Source organism: Genypterus blacodes, unplaced genomic scaffold, assembly GCF_046128005.1.
Source record: "Genypterus blacodes isolate CSIRO-AG114 ecotype Tasmania unplaced genomic scaffold, CSIRO-AGI_Gbla_v1 ptg000013l_1, whole genome shotgun sequence".
Taxonomy (NCBI): Eukaryota; Metazoa; Chordata; class Actinopteri; order Ophidiiformes; family Ophidiidae; genus Genypterus; species Genypterus blacodes.
The window spans coordinates 1,087,261-1,106,210 of NW_027466827.1; the positions used below are offsets into that span (position 1 = coordinate 1,087,261).

General features: G+C 46.9%; 1 protein-coding gene across 1 annotated transcript in view; it reads right to left on the reverse strand.

Moving 5' to 3' along the window:
- Positions 1-18,950, reverse strand: part of syne2a (spectrin repeat containing, nuclear envelope 2a) — a 47,030-nt gene that overhangs the window by 2,775 nt on the left and 25,305 nt on the right. Inside the window, exons 53-83 of the mRNA XM_076167079.1 lie at positions 18,695-18,865; positions 18,474-18,611; positions 17,648-17,847; positions 16,931-17,063; positions 16,445-16,627; positions 15,714-15,863; positions 15,385-15,561; positions 15,148-15,303; positions 14,889-15,053; positions 14,477-14,644; positions 14,066-14,190; positions 13,743-13,923; positions 13,036-13,215; positions 12,722-12,835; positions 12,480-12,631; positions 12,176-12,314; positions 11,896-11,990; positions 11,121-11,346; positions 10,824-11,021; positions 9,108-9,215; positions 8,259-8,414; positions 6,265-6,423; positions 4,575-4,741; positions 2,440-2,602; positions 2,153-2,343; positions 1,893-2,043; positions 1,522-1,704; positions 1,290-1,427; positions 932-1,123; positions 538-811; positions 275-343 (exon numbers count right to left, since the gene is read on the reverse strand). Coding sequence (XP_076023194.1) covers positions 275-343; positions 538-811; positions 932-1,123; positions 1,290-1,427; positions 1,522-1,704; positions 1,893-2,043; positions 2,153-2,343; positions 2,440-2,602; positions 4,575-4,741; positions 6,265-6,423; positions 8,259-8,414; positions 9,108-9,215; positions 10,824-11,021; positions 11,121-11,346; positions 11,896-11,990; positions 12,176-12,314; positions 12,480-12,631; positions 12,722-12,835; positions 13,036-13,215; positions 13,743-13,923; positions 14,066-14,190; positions 14,477-14,644; positions 14,889-15,053; positions 15,148-15,303; positions 15,385-15,561; positions 15,714-15,863; positions 16,445-16,627; positions 16,931-17,063; positions 17,648-17,847; positions 18,474-18,611; positions 18,695-18,865 — 5,002 coding nt within the window. The remainder of the gene's footprint in view (positions 1-274; positions 344-537; positions 812-931; positions 1,124-1,289; positions 1,428-1,521; positions 1,705-1,892; positions 2,044-2,152; positions 2,344-2,439; positions 2,603-4,574; positions 4,742-6,264; positions 6,424-8,258; positions 8,415-9,107; positions 9,216-10,823; positions 11,022-11,120; positions 11,347-11,895; positions 11,991-12,175; positions 12,315-12,479; positions 12,632-12,721; positions 12,836-13,035; positions 13,216-13,742; positions 13,924-14,065; positions 14,191-14,476; positions 14,645-14,888; positions 15,054-15,147; positions 15,304-15,384; positions 15,562-15,713; positions 15,864-16,444; positions 16,628-16,930; positions 17,064-17,647; positions 17,848-18,473; positions 18,612-18,694; positions 18,866-18,950) is intronic.

Consider the following 18,950-nt stretch of genomic DNA (forward strand, 5'->3'; position numbering starts at 1 on the left):
TACAGCTGTGGGGAGCAAACGAGACCAAGGCAGAGAGGAATCCTAATGTGGCTCCAAGCAGTTGAAGCACGTTTCAAAGGACGGAAACTTGACCTAGATAAAACAATTGCTCATGTTCAAAGTCATTTTCTCAGCCACGACACCCGAGAGTGAAGAATCAGCACAGCAGCGACAGTGCGGCAAGCGAACGCAGCGTATGCAAAGTGATGCGCAAGTGATGCATTCAATCTGCTGCAGGTGGATTCAACGTGCGGGAGAAGACATCTGTGCCTACCCAGTGAGGAGGCTCCTAACGCCTCCTGGGCCTCCACAAACTCCTCCTGGCTCTCAACCAAGTCCACCTCTGGGAGGAGAGAGGGGTCAGAGTAGAGGAGTGTGAATGTGTGTGTGGATAAATGAGTGCAGTGGATATTCAATTCTTTAAATGAGACGATGTGGCTGCTGTTTACTGTCCACATAACATTTATAATGTTTGAAAGATATTAGAAATGGATTTGTGTCTCCAACCCAAAATTCTGATTTTCACTGCAAAGCTACCTGATAGTGCACTGAAGTAACTCCCCTCCTCTTCCTCCTCCTCGTCTTCGTGTGACGAGCCGCCCACATCCCCAGTATGGTCCCACTCCAGTGGCAGGGAGTCGACGCTCACCGGCGTTTCCCGCCCCGACCGCTCTAGGGGAGAGGACAGCAGACGGGTGGGTGTGGCCGGTAGGCTTTGCCGACTCCTCCCGAGCCGGGCACAACCAATCGGCTCCAAGCTCCGCTCCAGTGACAAGCTGGTGGCAGAAAGCTCAGGTTCGTCCGCAATCACCTGAGGCAGAGGAGAAGGTATCAGGGCCCTGCGATCCTCAAGAAGCTAGATCAGGATTCCAATTTAGTATGAAGTTTAAATGAGATTTAGTAATTGTTAAACAAAATGAAGAATGTTTACCACTGGCTGGCTGAGGCGCTGGTGGAAGCAGACCAGCCTGCTGAAGACGCCCTGGCAGTAGGAGTGGAGCTCCTCCAGCTCGTCCTCTATCAGCGCGGCGTCCTGCGGGGAGCTCTTCTGGATCAGACCCTCTCCAAACACGATCAGCCCGTCGATGCGCTCCGTGTTCAGGGTGATCTCCTGCTGGAAGCCCTGTGGGGAGAGGGTGGACGGTCCAATGAGTGCAGACGAGAAGAGTAGGATCAGAAATGGCTGTAAGATCATAGTGCCGAGATCCTTTCAAACACTGTTACTCAATTACTGAGGGCTTGCTGCCAAAGCCATGTTCACATCTATGTAAGTGACTTCTACTACTCACGTTGAGCTGCTGTATCTTGTGATGAATGTCGCTCTCAGAGAAGTGCTCCACGTTGGTGAGCTGCAGGTCGAGCTCGGTCAGCCACACCAGCATGCTATCCTTGGTGCTCTCAAAGTCCTCCCGCTGGCTGGTGAAATGCTGCAGGAGATGGAGAGAAGATGTTTGTTAGGGTGAAGAACATACTGTGTGTATGTGAGGAGAGCGTAGTGGTGATGAATCTTTCCTGCTGTACCTTGAGCCTGCGGAGGACGGCCCCCACACGGCGGTGCAGTGCGTCCCAGCGGCGGTTGCCTTCGTGGACCATGACTTTGAGGTTGCTGGCCCGGTCCGTGCGGTTCTCCCTGGCCAGGCGGCGGTACTGATGGTTGATGAGCTCTAGCTCAGTTAGCCGCTCATGAACCTGCCTCTGGAAACCCTGAGGAGGCAATAAGGTCAAACCATAAATCCAGATAAATCCAGATGAGTCATTCTGAGCACAGCTACTACATTTCCTGAACACTGATCCATCAGATTTCCGGCTTGTAATAAATTTGTGAATTCATTCAATTGATTCCAGATCAATACAGATAAATCAAACAAGGACATGCTCTTGTCAAAACTGACCTCAAACTTTTTGAGTTCCTCCTTGGCGACGGTATAAAGGACGTCGGACGAGTTTGGATTGGCAGCGGTGCGCTCGGCCATCTTGAGCCAATCCTCCAAGCGCGAGTAGTCGTCCAGGAACTTACACCACAGTCTCCAAGTTTCCTCGATCCTACAAGCGGACAAAGTCGTTTCGCAAAGTCCTCACAATTGTTTTTTTGTTCCCTTGGTGACGCAAAAGTGGAACAGCATCTATGGTTGTGCGAGTTGGGGCCTCTTACCTGAGCCTCCTGTCCAGAGCCATGGCACAGATGGTCCTCCAGCGCTGGTCCAGGCTTCGGCTGGTTTCCAACAGGGAGTCGCTCTCGTCCTCTGTGCCGCCACGGGCATCTTCGTCCTGCAGCAAGACGTCGCACAGGCTGAGCACGGACGCCACGCCCTGTGTGTGCTGTTCAATGTCTCTCTGCAACTCCTGGAACGGACACGGACACAAAAAACATGTCAGTCTGGGAAGAGACAATTAAAAAAGTGTGTGTGTGTGTGTGTGTGTGTGTGTGTTGTTCCTGACCTGCTGCTCATCCAGCCTCCTCTGGATCTCCTGGTGGTGGCAGAAGCTGTAGGTGATTGGTCGGGAGAGCTCGGCCTCGATGCGGGAGAGCCAGGAGCGGAGGTTGCTCATGTTCTTGTCTAGCTGCTGCACCGTCACCAAGGTCTCGCTCAACTTCTTGACCCTGCACACACACAGCCACACACACATTCTGTGTTATCCACATGCGTCTGGCTTAACATGCAACGATGATGGCAAAAACCTCTGTGGGTTAAAACCTGTAGGCAATGACTGAATCCTTTGAGTTTCCTATTCCTGCAGTACTTGATAAAGATGTACTGTCTTTAATTGATAAAGAAAGCTCTTCTGTGTGGACCTACTGTACATCAAATATGTCATGATTCACACACAGTGAAAGAAAGAGAACTCTTCACCAGCTCACACCCCTCCCAGGTGTCTCGCACTGTGACTTCTTGAGTCCCCATGGCAACTGACCTTCCGCACACAAGCACACACAAGTACACACAGAGGCTGGTGTCATAGCAACGGCAGGGACAATGAAAGTGCTCTTTAGAGGCTTTAAAGTTTGAAGTGTGCCTCGTCTGAGTTAATTTGACCCGTTTGATCCTTCCTGCCTTGTTGAGATCCCGACAGGGCCAACGGGGAGCAACTCTCTACCAAAATAACAAGCGGCAAGAACAGCTGTGAGTGAGAGTACGAAGCTAACAGACGTATGAATGGCTCCCAGCAGATGCCCCAGAGGGACACGGGACAGATCAGACAGAAAGTAGTTTTTCCGAGAGCTCAGGTTCAAGATAAGGTGAAAGTTATGTAGATTTCTGTGTGCAGGTAAATTGTAAATCTTCTTCTGTGCCGATAGAACCATCATATCCGACCTCAGCCGTTTCCTCCCTAACCCCTTATTTTCTCCCCGACACTCTCGCTCACTTCCCTCCACCTCTGACAGCCCAACAAAGCCCAAGCAGCTTTACGCCGAGGCCCAAGAAAGACACAAAACCCCGGTCAGGGGTCCCCGCCGAGGAAAAGCACCAGAGAAGAATGGAGGAAAAAAACACGGCAAAGCAGCGAGAGGATAAGTGAGGATATATGGTCGGAGGTCCAATTTAGCAAAGTCTAAGTGACCGCAGGAGGGCTCACAGTTGCTTGGAGACTGGACTCAGTCAAAGGCACCCAAAGTAATGAATAACACCTACTCCTGTGACTGTAATTACAAAGCTTTTAATGTACATTTACACTTATTGAGTGTTTCCGTGTTTTTTTCATTTTGTTTCTTATGTTTGTTATGTTTATACCTTATTAAATTGCAGCTTCATCAGTACTTTACTACTAACATGGTTTCAATGTTGTTGCTTTATATACGCTGTACTACTATTTTTAAATGTTTTTTAGATGGTAGACACTAATGATGACGTATAGACAGAAACGAACGGGGCCAAGCATTGAATCTTGGGGCACACCGCAAGATAATGTTACTAACAACTCTCTCTACTCTTGCAAAAGACTATTTAATCCTCTCGTGGGTAAAAAGCTGTCAGTTAGGTAGGAGGTATAAGCAGTTGGAGTGGAGTGTGTGGGATGAAGAAGTGTTGGGCAGAAGACATCTAGTAACTTTACAAAATGAAATAAAGGAGAAAACGCTCCATGTGAACGCATCCCAGCTCTTCCTATTTCTAGTTCTTTCATTAATTGTATCTACTTTGTAAAAATCTTTGAAAAAAAACGAGGAGCCCTGTAACATTCCTTCAAGAATCCTGTGTGTGCGTTTGTGGGGTGCTCACACTGAGCAGCGCTGACTTAATGCATACCGACAGACCCCTCCCCTCCTGTCATCCCACTCTGACCCACTGAAAAGGTGGGGGTCGGGGGGGGGGGGGGTCCATATGCACATATGCTACTGTCTGAGACTTGAGCTTTGTCTTTGCTCTTCCGCAGGACTGTCCATATGCTCTGAGGGGGGTCGGGGCAGTGACATTTTTTCCATTGCAGGTGGGCGGAGCTTAACAACAGGGACAACAGTTAGAATATTAGTTAGTCATGTATTCCTGGCAGCTGCAGAACCGAGCTGACACAACAGCAGGTGGATGGATTCTCATTAGGAAGGGGTGGCGTGGTTTAATTACCCAGTGTGCGCTCACCTGGACTCGATGTGGAGGAAGAGGCTGTTCCAGCGTTGGTTGACCTCCTGCAGGGAGCCGTTGACATGGGACTGCTTGGTCTCGTCGCTGGCCGACAGCAACTGCTCCCCCAGCCTCTTCAGGTGGCTCTTATTCTCGCTGAACAAGTTGATCTCTTCCATGCAGTCCTGCGGGGGTTGCAAGCATTGATAAGAACACTTGTTTCATTTGACCAGAACCAAATCAAAAAGCGGAAAAGAACTCATAAGACACACAGACTATAAGTTCAAATCGGTTTCTGTATGCCTGTGTAATATGGAGCCATTAAAGCTGGACTGGGAAGCATGCTGGGCGCTTGAAAAGGCAGTATGACCTATAATCATCACACAATCTATAAGGCCAGAACCAGTAGAAGATGTGACACCTTAAAGGAGTCACTAGGAAAACCTATTTGGATATCTTAAGTATCCAAAATACTTCTAGAAATCATCAAGTGCCTCTAATTCCCTCATTCCCTGAAGCCAAAGAGAAATCCACAGAGAAGCTCATAGTGCAATTACCCTGTTGACTAAACAAGCCTGGCTGATGAGGCCGAAAGGTACAAAAGGTTCTGTGAAAGAGCTGTTTGTATACGAACAAAGGGAGACTATCCTGTTCTATTCCAGGACACCATATGTATGTATTGTATTCATGCTCACACAAGTGGAACGCATGGCCTGATTCCGTGAGTATGGCTGCAAATTGTGGAATGTGAGGAAGTTACCAGCACAGACAATCCTATTCAAATATCAGTTGTGCCTTAAGTAAGTGAACATTGGCAGTGACAGCTCAGGAAATGGAAATGGTTTGGGTGCAGGGATATTATGCAGATATCAGGTTCTCTATCAGGGACTTTATCAAGCTCCTTACATTTCCCTTATGAACAGGGGGAGCAACAAGTCTAACATTGAACTTCAGCTACAAAGATTAGGATCTCTATTCTCACGCTGCACGGCGGCTAATGGAGGTAACTTCATTATCTAAGCTTTAAGGGACGGTGGCGTTTCACTTCTACAGATAGTTGCAGTAGGAATGTGACTTTCTTGCTTGACTACAACACAACACTGGTATTATATCACAAAGTTTGGTGTAATACGGTCTTCATACTCGTCCATGACGCCCCCCAGTGTGCGATGTTGTGAAGAACAAGCGACGAGGCTATTTGGGGCTCTGGTGGCTCACTTTTAACTTTTGAGTTTCACCAAGTGTTCTAACATAGTTTCATCCTCTATGACCTGAAACATGTAAAAATGCTGTGTCAGTGATCCTGCTGTAATCTCTGCAATCCATGAAATCCTTAAAAAAGTAATTACCGCACCATGGAACCTAACAGGGGGTTATGGGGGCCTCACGGTCAGGTAAGCAAACCCCCGTCCAGTCAGGAGATGTCTGTGTGGGGGGGAAGTGAATGGGCAGTACTTGCCCCTCCCTCATTACCACCACTGAGTCCTTGAGCAAGGTGCCTATAATCCCCAGCTGCTCTAGTGGAGCTGCACAATAGCCAGCAGAGACGCTTAATACGAGGAACAGGGTGTTCCTGTGAGAGTGCATCTCAGGGCCCCACTCTAGATAAATAAAGGGAAAAAATAACTACCTTATCAGATGAAGTCCACAATCTCATTAGTGTCCTAAACCCAGCAAAGAATACATCCTTCCCTCCATTTTCCCTTACCTTCTTCAGCTTCTCCACCATTTCCTCGATTCTCAGATCTCCGCTGTGGGACACCTTGTTATCCATCTGAGTCAACCAATCGCAGAGCTCTTTGTTCTTGTCGTTGAAGATGGTCCAGGCGTTGAGGCGGTCTGCGACTTCCTGTCTGCGCAAGGACACCTAAAGATGACAGAGACATGGCAACATTTAAGGGTGGGATGAAGCAACTTCTCATCCTGATGGCTCATTACGGGGGAGGAGCTGTGGAAAAGTCTGAAGCATATTGAGAGAATCAGCATTTTAAGGTTAATCTTAATTTGAAAACTGCTTGTAAAACATTTGAGATGCCCTTGACAGCTACTTTCCAGTTAGAAATTGAGCAGAGACTCTAAGCATTGACCCTCTACCTGCTACTGAGACAAGCTGCATGTTGATGTTGATGAAACTAAATCCAGGAAACAACGTGATCCAATTTAATTATGCACACAACAAGTTTTCTGTAGACTGAAAGCTGAATTACAGCAAGAGATTCCATGGTACGTATACGAATACAATGTAACAAAATGATCCTGTTCCAATAAAGCAGAGTGGACGACTTCAGCTCAGTGTAGGATCTGTGTAATCAAACCATTTGGGACAAATCCTCCAGAGAGACTCTCAATCATATAATCAGGCTCCATTTTCCCAATGACAGCTTAATGCCATGAAAACACCCCCATTACAGCATCGAGGAGGGGCCCATTGCTCTTTTGGGATGTTAAAAGGCCTTTGTGGGAGCGGACTGCTTGTATAGACTCGGCCGTATTTTACAGTTCAGTGGCATTTATTCGTTTTTCATGAGCCCCTGCTTTAGTTTTTAATGCAACACCGCTGGGCCCTTTCTGACTCTTGAAGTATTTAAGAGTGCATTGTGCGCTACCGTCACTCGGCGGCTCGGCCCCCCCCGCCCCTCGCAACAATAGAGGCCCACCAGTGAATCCCTTTAGCCAGGCCAAGCCATCTGCTCATCACTCCCCATTCCAGCGGGCTTCTTCCCCCCACCCACCTACAACCTGTTAACCGAGAGGAGAAAGCTGCTGTCTCTCTCTGGTCTGTGCCCCTCGGCCATGACAGGAATCAATAGAAGTGGAAAAGAAGTGGGTATATCACATTTTAAGTTGAAGTTAGTTAGTTAGTCTGTGCTTTTCTATTTTGTGGAAGAGAACCATTGGACATCTAAACATCAACAGACTATTCAGGGAAACTGCAGCTGGACGTACTGGATGTCCTTCATCTGGGAACTCCTGCCAAGTCAGGAGCAGGTGGAGAGCAGCCACTCAGACCAAGTATCCAATTAGCATCAGTGTTAATGGTCACATAACTTAGTAACTGACAAAAGTGGCCTGAGCATGTCATAATGTTTGAATTCTAAAGAAAAAGAGTTTGTTTGTGCCCCAGCTTGAGAGCTCATTTTTACTGAAAACTCAGATTAGAGTGCTGTGAGTGTGTGTGTGTGTGTGTGTGTAGAGAAAAGGCTCCACTTGTCTGTGAATTCTGATACAAGAGAAAGAGAAAAATATATCATCTTAAATCTTCGAACAACCAGGAACAAAGCAGGTATGAAACCCAAACAGTGCCTGATTTTTTTTCGTAATAACAATTACGAATAATTCAACTCAGCAAAAGGGAGAGAGCTGTAATCATCAAGGAGGCTGAGTCATGTTAGAAGCTTTCCCTCCATTACGTGCACACTGGCTCTTTCCTCAGAGAGAGTGAGAGAGACAGAGTGTGTGTGTGTGTGTGTGTGTGTGTGTGTGTGTGTATACATGCGTGTCCAACAGGAGCAGAGCAGAGGGCTTTGTGCTGCTGGTCACTGCCAAGACACTGCTGATAGCAACTTTTCCCTCCATATCTCCTCTCTCTCCCCCATTTCCTCTCTCCACCATCAGCACCACCACCACTCTCTCCCTCTCTCTCTCCTCCTCAAGCTCACTGTAACATTCTCTCTCTCTCTCTCTTCCCCCCCCCCTCCTCACCTTCATACAAAGTTCTTCCCACTGGCAGTGGAGCTGGTCCAGCTGCTGCTCCAGTAGAGCCGAGTCGCCTGCCGCCACGTACTGGAACATATCCGTCTTCATGGTGGCCAATTCCCTCAATCCGCTGGCCAAATGCTCCAGAGAGAGCTCAGCCTCCTGCATAACACGCACACACAGACAGACACATGCGCTTAACTGGCCGAGTTAGTTGCCCCCGACACAGGCTGCATTCATCCCCGCCTCTGCCTCTTTCTCGCTCTGGCTGTCCAGATTAAAGGGCTGTGGACAGGACAGGACAGGGGGAGGGTAGATGGGGTAGAAAGGGGGAGGGGAGTGAAAGCATGGGGTTGTGGGACGTGTGTGTGTGTGTGTGTGTGTGTGTGTGTGTGATCTCAGCGGGGCTCTGTTAGAACAGTGGGCAGCTATGGGGTGGAACTTTTGGTCAGTCATCTGAATTGTTTGAAAACATACTGCATGGTGAGTTTAATGTCTTGTGCTTGGACGGGGCGTTTACTGCCCAATAAAACAAAATGTCATCACATAAAACTCAAAACAGCAAAGCTACGCTGGGATAGGCTCCATCTTTCCATAATTCTGATGGGAATCGGCAGTAGGAAATAAGATAAAAAGCTGTGCAACTACAATAATTCAGAGCTAAAAGTCGATTACTTTTCATCCTCATGCGATTTTGCATTTTACACAAGTCTCCGACACACACACACACGCACGCACGCACGCACGCACGCACACACACACACACACACACACACACACACACACACACACACACACACACACACACACACACACACACACACACACACACACACACACACACACACACACTACCTGAATACATGTCTCCTCCTCGAATTGCTCCAGTCTGTCAGGCAGTTGCTTCATCTCGTCCAGGTGGTGGACACAGTTGTTTATCCCATCCTGACACTGTGACCACTTCTACACGTACAGAGAAGGACACAGAGGAGGACACAGAGGGGGACACAGGGGAGGACACAGAGGAGGACACAGGAGAGGACACAAGGGAGGACACAGGGGAGGACACAGGGGAGATCAGTATCAGTGTTGTTGCACTTCTGGCATGAACTCTCTTCTTTGACTTGTTGCACAGAGGGATTTCCACTCCCCCGGGTGGATCCTGTTGAGCTAAAGGGGTTTAACACAACTTTCCCTGACCTTGCTGGATGCCAGAACTATCAGATGTTGCATTTGTCACGTTTGGATGTCCTTCGATCGACCGTGACCAGTGACAGCTCGAAGCTGACATGAACCACAAGGATTTGACCAAAAAGAAAAACAGCCAAGTTCTTACAGCTTATCATTCAGGTACGGGTCCTAGTTAATCAAAAGCTCTGTGCTCCATTGTGTGATAGGAAGTCATTTTTCTGTGTGAAGTGCTGTAATAATTACACTCCGCACAGGCAGCCTGATCGTATTTCTTCACAAATCACTTGAGAATTCTTTAATCTGTGGTGGTGGTGTTGATTTGACGCACCTGAGAGAACCCAATTATCGCAGCTTTGACTGGTTGCGGTCTCATGATGGGCTTCATCTCAGGCCGTGGTGACATACTGTCTGGGCCCACACAATCTGTACATTTATGTCTTAACACCATTTCTCTATCTTCAAAAGGCATAAATTGATTACTGGTCCTTTTGAACATTTATCACTGCCTGGTTCTGACGCTGGATCCCAAAAAGGAGTTTAGTTATTAGCACTGCGCAGTATGAGATGGCTTTCTGAGAGAGCAGGGGAGATTAACCTGGAATGTGGGAGTAAATAAAACCATTGTGTACATATACAAGTACAGAACTAAGCCCACTGTTGATTCATACAGGAGCTGAATGCTGGTTTACAAAGTGAAATACCAGCCAAAGTCCAGGATGCAATGAGTGTAGATTTAACTCACACGCACATACAGGGGGTGTGTGTGTGTGTGAGTGAGTGAGTGAGTGAGTGAGTGAGTGAGTGAGTGAGTGAGTGAGTGAGTGAGTGAGTGAGAGTGAGAGAGAGAGAGAGAGAGAGAGAGAGAGAGAGAGAGAGAGAGAGTGTGTGTGAGTGTGTGTGTGTGTGTGTGTGTGTGTGTCATCATGTGCTGTTTGATTTACAATTATGTTGTAATCTGATTCCAGGTTTGTTCATTTCCCTATGATGTGTTTGCTCCATATTCTTTAGTGATGGAATGAAAGGGCGACACACTGGTGACCAGCAGGCTGCCGGTTGTGGATCAAGGCTCGGATTTGAGCCACTTTCATCCCTCTGGACCCAGGGGGCCGCGTGTCAGAGGAACACACAAGGCAATGGGTGAGTGAATGTGTGCGTTTGTTTCAAAGGGGATCATGCCTTGGATATAGGTCATGACCCCCGCCTCCTTCCCTCACAAAGAGCTTATACGAATACACACATACACACTCACAAAACCAAATCCTCAAACGAATACATGCATTAACAATAGAGCCACTTTAGCAACTTAAAACACAGAGCTACTTTAGAGCTTAGATGTTATCTGAGCACAACCACTCAAGAGCAGGATTGTGATGTCGTTACCTGAGCAGCTGTGTCGGCCAGAGCTCTTCTTCCTCCCAGGAGTGAGGCAGTGCGATCCCAGGCCTCCTGCAGGGCCTGGAGTTCGCTCTGCAGTCGGCTCCGATACCGAGACTCCGTAGCACCGTCATGCAGTTGCCTGCCAGCCTCCAGCGTCAGGGTGTAAACATCACCGTGCAGGTCCAGAGTCTCCCTCACACACTTGGGTGGGGGGATATAGAGATATAGAGATCAATCTGACAGACAACTGCAACAACAACAACAACAAATTACTGCCATCGGTTTTTAAACATCCCTTACCTGGTCCACACAGCTCTGTTGATGCTGCAGCGGGTATGTTGCACTGCCAACAGGGTTCAGGAGTGGGTCAACATTTCTTAGCAATTTCCATAGAATCTTCTTGCCGCACTGGTAGACCCTCCACTGGCTCAGCTGCTCTTTTACCAGGACCCTGCTCTGTTCCACCTGAGCCACAGACGTGAACCAGCTCTCCTTCACACGTATCACTTCTCCCATGAGTTCAGATCTACAGGAGGTTCAGAAGGAAGACAGAAGAAGAGTTTGGGGCTTACGTCTTCTTTTCTACGGTAACCACTGCAACAAAAAGACGTGTTGGAATCCAAAGCAAGACTATGATGATCATTTTGCTTGACTGTTATGATAATCTAGCCATTATATAACCAACATATGAGACATCTACATTCTTAATCTTACCATGGCATCACCAATCCACCCAAAAAAGGTTTTTTTGGATCTATGACCTGCAGCATATTAATATTTATGGTAGCTCATTCACTGGGAACTTAACAATCAACACAAACAGCAGGTTTTTACGACATGGTGTCAGAAACCTTGGCAGGGAGATCGTGTCCAGAGTGAATACAGATAGTAAAAATGATTTATGGACACAGAATATCCAGAAGACATGTCATGTAGCTGTGCCAAGGCTGGAAACACGAGCGTGCGTTTGTGTGTTCTTGAACTGTGTATAATCTTCAACAAACTGGAGTAGAATTATATGAACACTGCTTGATTAAAACACAGTATGATTCATTTACTTTTACCAATCCCTTACTTTTCCTCTCCCGTTTGTTTTTCCAGGGATTCTACGGCATCACAAAGGAGACTCTGCAGGAGCTGCTGTCCAACCAGCAGGTCAGCCTGAAGCCTCTGTGGGACGAGAACATCCTCATCATCCTCCTCATCATCATTAGGTAAGCCAAGGTAAGCAACATTAACTCATTGCTGGACATGTGAGACGTGTGTGTGCGAGCGCGTGCGCGTGCGCGTGCGTGTGTGTGCGTGTGTGTTCGTGTGTGTGTGTGTGTGTGTGTGTATGTGTGTGTGTGTGGTACCTGATGAGCTGCAAGCTTCTCCTGCAGGCCGTGAGGTCTTTTGGTCACTGCTTTCTGTTCCAGCTTCTCTTGGATAGAGGTCAACCTTTTACACTTCTGCTGGAAGTTCTGGGATTGCCAACGTTCACTCTGCATCTCTCTGACAAACGGAAGAGGACATTCACTTTTCAGCAAATGCGGTTCTGATATCTCTTCTATCTCTTCTCAGTTTATCTGCATTTGTTTTAGTTCTCTTTAGTATCTTCAGACGAGTTCAAAGAGTTTGGACTGCTTTCTTCACTGTGTTGACACCGGTTTCCCTCACCTGTTCATGTGAGACGCACATGTCATCCCCTCGATCCATCGGCCACTGAGAACACGCAGCCTCTCCTTCTCCTGGTTGCCATGGGACACGTGGCCACTAGTCTCACTGACGTCAAGCAGCGAGAGAAGCAGGTCACTGAGCTCCGAGAGAACCTGCTACACATGCAAAACAACAGGATTTCAGTCTGTGCAAGGGCAATACAAAGGAAAATTATTAATTGGAAATGTATATTTCTTTAATACCGTCACAGAGTTTGTATCATTCATGCTGGGCTTCACTTCATGCAGTATATTTTGCAATTCGTTTTCAAGGACCGCCAGGCAAGTATGTAATGTTTCCTGTTGTTCCAAATCCTCCTGTAAACAAATATTAGACAGCGAGAAAAATAATTTAGTGTCATTCAAGATGATTTGTCTGAATCGTCTTGAATGTTTCCGTCTCCATTAACAGAAACATCATCAGACAGTGTATAACTGTGAGAGACAGTTATATACTCATCCTAACATTTGAATTGATTTATAAATATTTGGAAAGCACTTCGACTTCACGTCCTCACCTGAAGACAAATCTTTCTCCCCGACAGTGCCCGACTCAGCAGCAGGACATCGTGAGACAGCAGCTCAGTGTCAGATTGGATTAAGTTAACGGCAGGTGGTTCCAGATGTCCAATGAGAGACTTGGAAGCAGCAAATGCATCACTCACACTCTGCTGCAGGTCCTCGGTGACTTTCTGCAGCTCCTGGTGAAATAATGAGCGTTATAGAAAAATCACAAGAGGAATGAATCACGTTAGAGATGAACCGACGGCTCCAAACTTGGACACATTAATGGCATCGTGTTTTGCTTTTGACCAACTTCATTGACGCACGAGAGAATGATCATTATATCGCTAGTGCATTTATGCCCTCCGTGGAAATGGAAAAGTCTTATTTTTAGCAAACGGACCAATAACTGTGCACATTTGGAGAGGACAAAGAAACAGGAAACTATCGCAGCAGTGACGCTTATTTTTCTTTGAATAGGCAAAAACCCATCAACTGGTGTGAGTTATACATTCAGTGGTTCAGGTCCATGAAGTTCATTTATTTCCCTGGCAAAGAGAGCGAGGTATCAAGAAAAACATATAATGGAGTGTAGACTCGCTGAGTAATGGCCTGGGCAAATGGATGACTCAGGCAAGACATCTGGTGATTTCATAAGGCTCGAAACGAGCCTGTGATGATTGAAAAATTTCAAACTACAGTATTATGAACTTGCCTCCACCAACTGAACCATGGCCTCTGTGCCCTGCCGATGTGAAAGTGAGCAACTCCACAGCACCTCCCACTGTCCCCTCAGTTGAAGGGAGCAGCAATCTGAGAGACGAATGTAGTCCTGCCACAGGGACAGCGTCTCCTCCGTCTTCCCGAGCTCCTCCTCCACCTTGTGCACGGCATCCTTCCACCTGACACGGACACAATTGAACTTTAGACTTCATATGAAACACACAGAACACACTATATATCTCATCTCTTGTCTTCCATTTGTTGAAACAATCTTGATGTTTCATTTCAGTTGTTATATACTCGACTTTCATTGCTACTGACCGCTGTCGCTCCTCTTCTATTCGATTAGCCAGTGAATTGTGGGCTGTTCCACGATGAAGACTCTCGTATGATTTGTCCACTGCTGTCCAAATCTCCTCACCTCCTGCTGCCGTCTCTTTGAGGCCCTGAGATCAGATAAAAACATGATTCTTTTACATTCGGTCTCATTCAGAGATGCATTGAGAGTAACTGCTTAAAAGGCCTGAATGGATCTCTGATAAAATTGATAACAATAACTTCTTATTGCTTCATTCAAATTTGAAGAATAAGAATTGGAATTTGTGTTTTGTCCTTCAGGCATTCAAGTCTTTGGAGTAAACATGTTTTCAGAAGTTTGAAGTCTTTTCAGTCTCCCAAAACTCACAGTCTAGTTATAATTTCAGCTAAATAAAACAGCCTTCTCGCTCGCACCTGAAGTAGCTCCATTCTTTCTTTCGCCTGCTTCAGTGAGAACAGAGGAGCTCCGTGCTGAAGAGCACAGCGCATCCTAGTGGCACGTATTGAAACCTCATTCAGATTTTTCTCATAACAGCTCCACTGCTCCACGGTCTCCTGCAGAGCTGCTCTCTGAGCGTCCAGCTGCAATGTAACACAAAAGATACAAATATGATGGCAGATTTGTTTTTTCTAACCAACCAAGGACACATGGATGGTCCTGGGCTAACATCAGCAAATTCATCATCACCTAAAAATTATAATCTTATTATCTCTCAAAAGGCTTCATACTTCAACTTCCTACATGAGGTCATTTCCTATTGTGTCTGATGTCTCATATTGGTACCAACTTTGCTTCACTTCACTCTCAGCTGGCCCTCAGTTTTACCTCTTGACTAATATCTGCACAGACGTGATCTACGCTCTCTGCCAGGCCAGCGAAGACAACATCACAGACGTGCTCCTCTCCTTCTCCTCCTTCTTCATTGTGCACTCGTACGGCTCTCAGCTCCTGCAAAGCGACAGTCACCTCCCTTGCTCTTCCTGCAACAGCCTGGAAGGAAACGAAAACAACGCAGGCATGGATCCCAAAGCAGCAGCAGCAGCAGTACACAAACATCAGCGTGTTTGCACAGTTGAAAGTGTACCTCCTGCTCCAGCAGAGCCTTGCAAGCCAGAGTTTGACTAGGGGGCTGTTTCCACTCGTTCAGTTTTTCTTTCTGCTGCACCATCCAGCTACGAAGACGCTGCAAACGCCTCTCTCTGTCTGCGCACCTGTGGTGTATCTGTTCAGCTGCGTGAACCTGCGAGGGGTGAAAGGGCCGCAATCAGGTGGAGAAATGTATGTTTATGAGGGTCAGAAACAGACATTTTTTGAGACCTACCTGACCTCCCAGCTCCCCCTGGAGGTGCAGCCACTGCAGTCTGAGGGCGCCAAGTCGCTCTGGGAACATGGTACGTTGGGATCCGAGAGCCTGGATGTCCGCTGGCACCACCCGAGGCCCAGACTGGCACAGGAAGTCGAGCAAGAGTCGTCCATCGCCCAAGCCCGACTTCATCTCCTGGGAAATATCAAAGTTCAGAAAAAAGTGTGTCATCCAGCTATGATGTACTGTAGATGATTCTTAACCTTATGGAATATGAATGTATGGAGTATTTTGTGTGATTTGAAGAGGCAGAGAGGGAAGAAGGTGCAGAATGGAGACGAGCATACCTGGTAGTGCTGCAGGACTTCCATGACCTGTGCAGCATCTTGTGCCAAAGTGACGGCTTCTTTCTCTTCGCCGAGCCGAGACTGCAGCTTTTTCAACCAATCCTCCAACTCAGACAAAAGCCCTAATGGCGGCCAACCTTCCAGCAGCTGCTGAAGGACAAATATATATAAACATTCATGTCTTTGTAATCGTAAACATCACTTCATAAATGTCAGCGTTACTTTGTGCCCTTGATTTACATGTGCGCCTGTCAGGTCTTTCTGCAAAAGATAAGAGCCTTTCATCTCCCTCTTCTGAAGTGTGAGACCTCACAATGAATCTTCTACCAAAACCCTGGCCGGAGTTTTTACAACCCGATTCCATCCCCTGATGATAAATAGTGAACAATATTAAAAAAGGGCCCATCTCCTCCTTTTCAGGTCCTCCCTAATTCTCTCGTCCTCGTTTGCCCCGAGAACTGATCTGAACTGGATTTCACTTTCGACTCCCTGCACCTAGGGGGGAAGATTTCTTAATGCTTCATTATTTTTGAAAAACAGCAGCACTTCCATGGAATTTGAATCATATTTATAGTTTTCTGCCTCGCTGGGTTATTCCACTGGCATGAATATGTGTAGCCACCCCACTGTGGCCCCTTCACTGATCTAAGCAATAATTCAAGGGCAAAGAACAACGCTGGAAGACCGGTCGCAACATCCTATTGACTTTTTAACACTTTTCGTTACTCTACCGGTTGCAGTCGCTCCTGTGTCTTGGAGAGGTCGGAGGTCAGCTGGCTCCAGCTCATCTCCAGCTGGGCTAACTGAGCTTGCAGCCCTGGACAGTCGGCTTCCCTTAGGCGGAGCAGCAAAGCGGCGAGCTTGGATGCAGTCGCCTTTTGGACTGACCTGCCTTCCATCTCCATGGAGAAGTCCTGGGAGAGCGAGACACATTTACACGTCCACCACAGTCAGAATGTCACAGCATTTACAAAGTGAAAGCCGAGTCTCTATAAGTGGCGCTCTATTTGTGTTGTGGTGGCGCCTTGGTTGCTATAGCGACTCAAACCTCCGCCTGGTAAATCATTTGTTAATTACAGAAAAAATTTGGTGGCTTTACTCCCTATATTGATCTTTCACTTTGGAATTAATGTAACGTGAAGGCAAAAGCATTCTGAAGAACTGCATGCTGGGAATCGATCTATGTCGGTGTTGATGTCACAGTCTCACAGTCTTACCAGCAGCTTAATCAGACAGCTCTGGACACACTCCTGGCTCATGTCGGAGCCATCGGCCAGGTCTGACCAGATCTCCAGACGTTGCTTGGCACCATCCAGCCACTCGCTGACCGAGGCCAAGTCTGTCTGGAATCTGTGGGGAGATACGGAATAGTTCATCCAGCAGTGATGTAAGCACCGGGGGCACGAGTCCAACGCTGATAAACGAGGCCGTTGAGCACCGTGCGTGCTGCTGACGTTATGCATGTACACACTGTTAGTACACTCAGTGAGTTTATATCCAGCCTGTGAGTAACTTTCTTATCTAAATAATTCAAAGTTTCATTCATCCTTATCATGGTAATTGGCACTTTTTTAAATCAATTCTAACTTTGCTAAATTGCCAGATAAGCCTCTTCGATTTACAGTCAAAACGTCTCAAAATCACCACAAAGAGAGACAAATCTAGATAATATTGAGCACAAAACTCGGAGCTATAATTTAGTCTTAGTTGCTCATTTGTTTATGATCTTTAAAACCCTACAGGGATCAAAAAGACCCTCTGGAATGAACACAGAATTTTTACACCTCAGCTATTGAAAGAATCATGGACGATCTCTGTTCTGGATAATAAAATGAACTCAGGCAGTAATTAAAAGTGCCTGGTGTCTCTCAGGGCTACTATCCGTCTTTATCCATGTCTGTCTTACACCAATTGCATGGTTGAACCACACCCACCTCGACCGGCTGTCCTGAATATCTTGGCAGCGTTGAATCTCCTGCTCCGCCCGCCTGTAAACGTTCCGCCATCGCAGTTCCAGAGCGCCTCCTGCCGGGTAGACGGAGGCAGCCGACGGCGGCCATGTCTGCAGCACCTTCTCCTGGTCCAGGATTGACCCTAAAGTAGCTCTGCTCTGATCCAGCTGCACCAGCGTGTCCTGAGGAATGCAGAACATAAAAAGGGCACTTGAGTTAAATTGCATCATTCCTCATGCGACGAGCAGCTGAAATAAGTTGTCCTTGTGCTTTAATATAATTTGTTCACATTATTGTACCATTATATAACCTAGACTTCATCTGCTGCTATGGCAACGGCTCTGTTTAGCTCTCTACACACAGGCTGAGCTGGTTAAAAGGGACACAAGTTTCTCCTCACAGAGAAGATGAGACACACACACATCGGCAGTAGGAAATAAGATAAAAAGCGGTGCAACTAAAATAATTCAGAGCTAAAAGTCGATTACTTTTCATCCTCATGCGATTTTGCATTTTACACAAGTCTCCGACACACACACACACACACACACACACACACACACACACACACACACACACACACACACACACACACACACCTCTGCAGTCTAATGTTATTATTGCTGTTTTACTTTTTAGCAATTTGGATTTGTATATGTCAACCCTGAAGCTGACTTCATCAAAATGGATTATTTTAAATTTAGGTACAACTTTAAATGAAATGCAGAAAGAGCGATACCCAAGTGTGCTGGCATAAAAGTTAAAAACACCTTAATCGAGTTAAAAGTTAAAGTAATGTCACGTTTACCTGGCAGGCATGAAGTCGTTGTTGTGTTACGACCTCCTCCTCATCCTCTCCCTCTGTTTGCCCACAGCTGATGAAGGTTTCGAGCTCATCCAGCAGCCTGCCTAGTCCACCACAATCCTCCTCCCAGTGGCTCCAGTCCTACAACACACACACACAAATACACAATAAATAATGAACATGCACATCTATAGATTTGAAGAGAATGTACGCACAGCACAAACCTGAAGCTTTCTTTGAGAATCCACTTCCTGTTCCAGAGCCTGTTGCTGCAGCGCTTTGGCCCTGATCTCAAGCTGGACGAGCTCGACCTCACGGTGCTTCAGTGCTTCCGGCTCGCTTTTGAACAGATGCTGTGCAAAAGCCAAGTGGGACCCGAGGACCCGGAGGACTTTCTGAATCAGCCCAGATTGAATCAAAACAAATTCAAGGATGTGAATAACAGCTTAATGTGTCATAAGCGTGTAGAAGCTTAGAGAG